Source organism: Malus sylvestris, chromosome 15 (assembly GCF_916048215.2).
Source record: "Malus sylvestris chromosome 15, drMalSylv7.2, whole genome shotgun sequence".
Lineage (NCBI taxonomy): Eukaryota > Viridiplantae > Streptophyta > Magnoliopsida > Rosales > Rosaceae > Malus > Malus sylvestris.
Window position 1 is genome coordinate 9,493,605 of NC_062274.1, and position 6,639 is coordinate 9,500,243.

Here is a 6,639-nt window from a genome sequence, read left to right on the forward strand (position 1 = left end):
GAAAAGTCACATTTTCAAACTAAAAAGTCAATCTTGATACTATTTACTTTACCATTTATTTTATCTTTATCGTTAAAACTCAAAGTTTTCAAGCTATTTTCATTAATGGTTTTTTTTTGGTTGGGCTGTGTTAAAATAGCAGATTAAAGAACAGAAGCCTACATGCTACATTGGGCCCAATTACGTGTTCGGGTTTAACCGTGCGGGTATTTATTACAATCGGGCGAACCCGAAACGAAAGAACAGAGGAGTTGCGGTCTGGAAACTCTGGAATCGAGCGCGTCTGCCTGAGTGAGGAGAGAGAGATGAAGATAGCGTGGAAGAACAACAAGAAGCGGCCTCTGGGGATCGTATCAACTTACCCAAATCTCCCTTTCGAGCGGCAAAACGACGAACCCAGCAATCAACCGCACCCAGCAGAAAAGCCCAGCAATAATATTCAAAACAACACAGAGCTCGGCAAGCTAGCCGATGAGAGCGAGCCTTCCGACGCTGCTGAACTCTTCCACTCCTTTCAAGCTCAGGGAACTAAGCTCGCCGAGGTAATAAATATTAAAAAACCCAGTTATTTATTTATTTATTTTTTGGTATTATGCATTGCAGAAGGAAAATGTAATTGCCCAAGTTATGTTCTTTGATATGTAATTTCGTTTTGATGTGATAATTGATGGAACCCAGATAACCAATTTAGTCTGCCTGCTCAATAACTGTGATTGTTAGAATTATGAAGATTTTTGTAGCTGCCCAAATTGTTGAAATCGAAATTTGATGAAAGGAAAAGTGTAAAAGTGGGAAAAACTAGCTGCCGGATTCATAAAACATGAAAGTTTTCAGCTAGTGATTCTTAGTAGTAGATATAACCTTGTCGAAGTGGAGTGGCAAGCACTAAGCAAGTAAATAAGCTCGACAGAATTCTTAGTTAGTGTTTGCTATTGCATATTGTTATGGGAAGGATTTGACACTACTTACATCAGAAATCGACTATATCAACACAAACAAAATCTTGAATTGCATATAGAAACAAAAGAAAACGAAGCACTTATATGCTCGTGGTTGAGATATATGAAGAATGGTTATTTGGTCCCTTTTGTCTGTAGGTGAGGACATGGTCTTTTCACGTCGAATACAGTAGTTTGATTATTGTAAGCGATAGGTACTCACTCCTGGCCCTTTTCAGTTACTGGCCGAGTGGCATATAATATTTTAGTGACTAATTTCTTGCTAGAGGAAGAATGCAGGAAAAACAAAAGAGAAATCTTCTCATTATGTACAAGATATTACACGTATGACTAAGATCGTGGTGTGAATGAATTTCTGCTGATTCCTGATCTGGATGATTTAATGGCATTTTCTCACATTAAACTGATGTTTGAAGGATGGGAAGTACCGTGAAGCATTGGGAAAATGGGAGGCTGCTCTTATGTTGAGGCCTGAAAATGCAGTTTTACATGAACAGAAGGCACAAGTATTACTTGAAGTTGGAGATGCATGGAATGCGGTGAAGACAGCGACTCGTAGGTTTCCCTTCTATCTCCCTTCGGGGTATATTATTTTCTATATTTGCACCAGTATGTCTAGTTCTTAATAGGTACATATACGTGATATGACTATTTTGTTCTCAGGTTGCCGTCAAACATATATTTTGTTTCCACGTGCATTATTTGGTTCCAAAATCTATTACACTCTTTTTCTTTCTGCACTTTTGGGTCCTCATTCGCTAAATTATGTTCACACTTTCCAGAAGCTGCACGCACAATATACTTTTTTCAAGCTTAATTTTATGCGTATTGCAATTTCTCTGGTTCAATTGCAACTGCTTTATTGTACTTATCTGTTGATTAAAATTGGCAGGAGCTACTGAGTTGGAGCCTTCATGGGCTGAGGTATGTCAAAATTTTATACTTCTGAAATTTTTGTCACCTTATTATTTGTTCATGTGCCAGTGCCAAGTTATGATGGTGCTCATTGCTCTAGGAAAATTGGGAGGGGAGATTTTCATTTATATGCTTTGTAGAACCTTTGATGCAACTAGCATTTTAAATTTGACTCCTCCCATTAATTCTTTTTCTTTCTGATAAATTTTGTTGTAATCTATGTGTGTTGCTGATGAAAGAAGACAAAGGTTTAGCCGTCATCCTTAATGGTCCCTGAAACTTAGATCCGTGTCGATGGGTACTTTCACTTGCTATGCATGCGGTGATAATTGTGGCTGATGCTTTTATGATTCATAACTAGGCAATTTCCTCTCATATTTCCTTTGGTTGTTTAATGATTTTCTTTTGGCCTAACTTCACTTGCCATCATATATTCAGGCTTGGGTTACCCTTGGTAGAGCACAGTTAAACTTTGGGGAGCCTGATAGTTCCATTCAAAGCTTCGACCGAGCATTAGCCATCAAGGTATCGTTTCACCCTTTGAAGAAATTATAATTTGTAGTTCTCAAAGCTTCTTACGCTGTTTTCTGATGCGTCTTTGAGCCACTGACCTTAGGTGGAGTCTGATACTGCAATATTATGTGCTAACCTAATAAACCCTGCAACTTATTCGTCTTCGTCATGAGTAATTTTTGGTTTTTTCATTGAAATAGGGATTTAGTGGATGATTGTTTTTAATGCATATTAGTTAAAATGAGTTGAGTATTGGGTGCCAATTCTATGTCTGCGAATCATAATACCCTAAGGAAGAAACACTGTCTGCACGATCTATAATACCTGTTCAAGCAAGAATCTTTTCCCAAACTAAAAAGCTTACATTTCAAAATGCGTAAGGGATGTGCCATTATCATCTTACTTTTTCATTACTTATAAGTATTTTGTCGTTCACTCATATTTGATTGTTTGATTGAATATTGAGGTCATTATATCAAATTCAATAGGGTGCTAACACACAGAACTATAATTTTTTGGTATAAATCTCTATATATTTTGTGTTAAGAATATAAGTTCAATTTGAACTGTATGTACAGCCTGATTCTGAGGAGGCTCGAAATGACAGACATACTGCAATGCAACTGGTGACAAAGCGAAAACAGCTCCATTCATCAGGTTTAAGTCCTACGAGGAAACGTTATGCAGTTGGTGATAAGGCATGAAACCTCCCTAGTCTGGAGTGTGTATATAAAGAGGAAAAGTGAGACTTCAACTTCGTTTTGGTTCATGTTTGAATTTCTCCCCCTCCGTCTGCGTCTCTGGTTAGCAGGAATATATCCTTTATGCATCTTGTACCTTATGAAAGTGAATATAAATAATTCTAAATTTTAGATTAATTACAAAACATTAAACTATGTTGTTCTTAACAAACAACACAGCTCAGCATGTTTCAAAATTTTAAGAGAGGAAGCATTCACCAGTTGAAACAAAGTCATAACATGTTTCAATGTTTAGTTCCTGAGCCCGACCGTACTATTACCGGACTTTTGGAATTGGACTGTACTTGTTACTAGATTTGGTTAAACCGCCTCAATAAACTATTTTACTTCGGATTTTCTCTGGTTTTCGGTACCAAGACGAGGCTCCAGAGAGAGATGGTTGCGGTCGTTACATTACTGAATGGTGCCAACAAAGTGTGCGTTTGTGTGTATGTAGGTTGCACATTTTTTAACTTGTAAATGAAATGATTGTGCTATGAGTGGGATACTGGTTCAGTTTAGTATTTTCCTGTACGTCAAGTAAATACTGTTTGAAAATCACTTCTTTTTCTTGAAATGCTTGTCAATTCTTGCAAGTTGAGGCTTCCACCCGGGCTTTGCATCATCAGTTAAGTCCTTATGAATCCTAAGCGGGCGTGGAAGTTTAATCAACTTTTGCTTATCAAACTCATCAATAAACATTCAAAATTAGGAATCTATATTGTAAATAGCCGGTTAGAACGTATTTCGTAAACAGGTGAGAAACTTATCTACAACTGCGATGCCACTCTAAATCCATCGGTGCAATGAAGTTCATCTCATTATCTAGGCATAATGCTCACATAGATGATTAGGTCAAAAACCAAACGGAAGCCAACTGAAGAAGATATGAACAACTGCATTTTCATGTTTATAACCCCAATATGTATTATTTCCAATTAATTAGTATAAACGTGTGTGTGAGTTTGATTATGCGTTTGTATTGAAAATTACATTATTATATGTCTCAGCGTAAATAAACAAGTTATTCAACAATTTCACACATCTTCACCTATCAAGAGAAATATTATATACAACCATAAACATAACTTAAGTATTACAAATTAATTACAAGAGAAATACTAAGGAGACTCTTTTAAAAATGGAACTCTCATGGACTCTCTGCCACCTTATGTATTTGGCATAATGTTTTATAATGTTAATATGAAACTTAACGTTAAACTCTGAGATGATAGAGAGTCTATGGAGATTCCTACTTTGAAAGAGTCTCTTTAGCATTTCTTTAATTACAAATATGCACATATGCCCACCAAAATTTATGAAAATTTAGGTTTAATCTTCTAAGTAGATTGAATCTATATGAACCTCGTCCATATATATAATAACATAATGCTTAAGTACTCGCTAGTGAGTACTTTATTTATTTCCCATCCAATATTACCTCCGACGGAGTTAAATGAAACTTCTCATAAATTAACTAATATATATAAATATTATATACCTCGTTGCTTTCACTACCAGATGACAACGATGGCGTTCAAAAGTTTCTCACGAAATTAACTAATATTTAATAACGCCGTACGTCGCTGTGTTCATTACAAGATTACAACGACGGATTCTCATGAATTAGTTACACACACACACACACATATATATATATATATGCTGTTAAGAAGATTTTTTCAAACCCTGTATATATTTTATTACGTTGTTTCAAACCCAGTAAATATTATATATATGCTGTTAAGAAGATTGTATTTTCTTGGTGGAATTGACGAGCAGCCACCCACCAACGATGGCGTATTTCCTTCGTCCTCCATGCTGGTGTAATTTTGTTTAAGTTAACGAAGCTCTTCCGTTTGACAAAAACAATAAAAAAAGGTGGATTTTAAGGATCAACCTATGGAACTCTAGTATATCCTTGGCTCTTGAAATTCAAAGGGAACATGTTCGTCCCTGTAAATAATAAACAAAGCCAACTGGCAAGTTGTGATTTTGGTCTTTGTAGTTTTGGGAACTATGGTACTTGTTCAACTTCCGCAACTAATGCTTTTTAGTTTGCCAATTCCAGTTAGAAGATATTACATGCGTAGTGCTAGTTTGGTAATATTTTTAGGTCAGTCGGATAACTTATATATATATATATATATATATATATATATATATATATATATTTTTTTTTACTATCTAGAAATGCATGAGAACCAAAAAACAAAAATTGACAAAAAATTTAGGTTATTTTCACTTATTTTCATTTCATACTCGTTCATTTCTCTCGCTCCATCTCTTTCAGCATTCTTTTGCCACTCCTTTTACCTCAAAGACAATAAAAAACAAAAACTAAAAACATACTGGTTACCAGAGCCACAATTTAAGTGGAAGAAGTGTATATGAAATGCAAACTAGAAACAATTTTAAGTAGGTTTTATGTTCTCAAGTTTTTGTTTCATTTGTATCTACTTCATTTCCCCCCCACATCCCTCCACCACCCTCTTTACATCGTTTAGTCACTCTTTATATATATTTTCTAGTTTCTTCAATGTGTTTCACCATAATCACCAATCTAAACAAGCATTAGAACAGATGGTAGAGTAGATCGAATAACAAATGCAGACATAAAGTTGACAACAAATTTCAAGCATAAGGGCCCGTAATACCATGTTTGAGCTTTTTAGTTTAAATTCTTTCGATAAACATAATATTAAGTTTTGATTATAATCTTGAAATTTTATTACTTTAATGTTTTGTTTGCAATTAGAATTACTAGCAAGCCAATGGATTCAGGTAGTGTATAAACCAGTTTATTCAAAGTTTGGGTTGTCATCTTTCAGTTTATTCTATCATAAAGTGTAAGAAGTAGTCAATCTAAGGGATATTCTCTTGACATGTGTCATAAGATTAGGCAATTAGTTAAGGGTTTGTTATATCTGTTAGCTTAGTCTGTAAGCTACCTTAGTTAAAACTTACATATATATACTACAATGTAAATGTACTGTGTAAGAAAGTGAAAAGATTAATACGAACAAGATTACTTCTCTCTCTAAGTTCTCTCTCTCTCTCTCTCTCTCTCTCTCTCTCTCTCTCTCTCTCTCTCCGTTTCTGCATTCTCTACTGCACTCATCTTCTCTACTGCAACAGATCACTCTTGGTTAACATGGTATCAATCGCCGTTCAAGCTTCATCAGCTCTCTCATCGATACAGGCGTAAAGACTTGACGGTTCTTCGATCTTGTAATTTTTTTTGCTTCCGCTACTGCTCCAATCTTCTCGTGCTACCTTCTTGTTCTTCGATCGCATGTTCTTTCTTTCTGATTTAGGGTTCTGCATATCTAATTTTGGGACAATTTCTTCGCTTCAAGTTGTGCACACCAACTGTTTGTGTTTTGTTCTGTGTACATCATTTTCTTGAAGATTAAACAATGGTGACCACCAATCAGTTACAGATATTGCAATCTCCTAATACTTCTCTAATTTCATCGGTCTCAACCTCTGTAACCATGAAATTGGATGAT

The 6,639-nt window shown here is 35.4% G+C and overlaps 1 protein-coding gene across 2 annotated transcripts; it reads left to right on the forward strand.

Annotated features, from left to right (window-relative positions):
* Window positions 1-225: 225 nt before the first annotated feature.
* On the forward strand, window positions 226-3,704 carry LOC126606045 (uncharacterized). Of its 2 annotated transcripts, XR_007617097.1 has the most exons (6): window positions 226-542; window positions 1,376-1,514; window positions 1,852-1,883; window positions 2,313-2,399; window positions 2,966-3,202; window positions 3,306-3,704. XR_007617097.1 is itself a non-coding variant. In XM_050273511.1 (5 exons), the coding sequence occupies exons 1-5, from the start codon at window positions 306-308 to the stop codon at window positions 3,089-3,091; spliced, it is 621 nt and encodes a 206-aa protein (XP_050129468.1). In that variant the 5' UTR covers window positions 226-305; the 3' UTR covers window positions 3,092-3,704. The 2 variants fall into 2 exon arrangements, 1 of the variants encoding a protein (XP_050129468.1); XM_050273511.1 differs by having other exon boundaries at window positions 2,966-3,704.
* Window positions 3,705-6,639: the final 2,935 nt, after the last annotated feature.

What these genes read in the sequence shown, in the direction of transcription:
- LOC126606045 (XM_050273511.1), top strand. Translation starts at nt 306, where the DNA reads ATGAAGATAGCGTGGAAGAACAACAAGAAGCGGCCTCTGGGGATCGTA. An exon ending in TGCGGTGAAGACAGCGACTC is followed by an intron (nt 1,515 to 1,851) that starts GTAGGTTTCCCT and finishes TAAAATTGGCAG; the next exon opens with GAGCTACTGAGTTGGAGCCT. An exon ending in TGGAGCCTTCATGGGCTGAG is followed by an intron (nt 1,884 to 2,312) that starts GTATGTCAAAAT and finishes TCATATATTCAG; the next exon opens with GCTTGGGTTACCCTTGGTAG.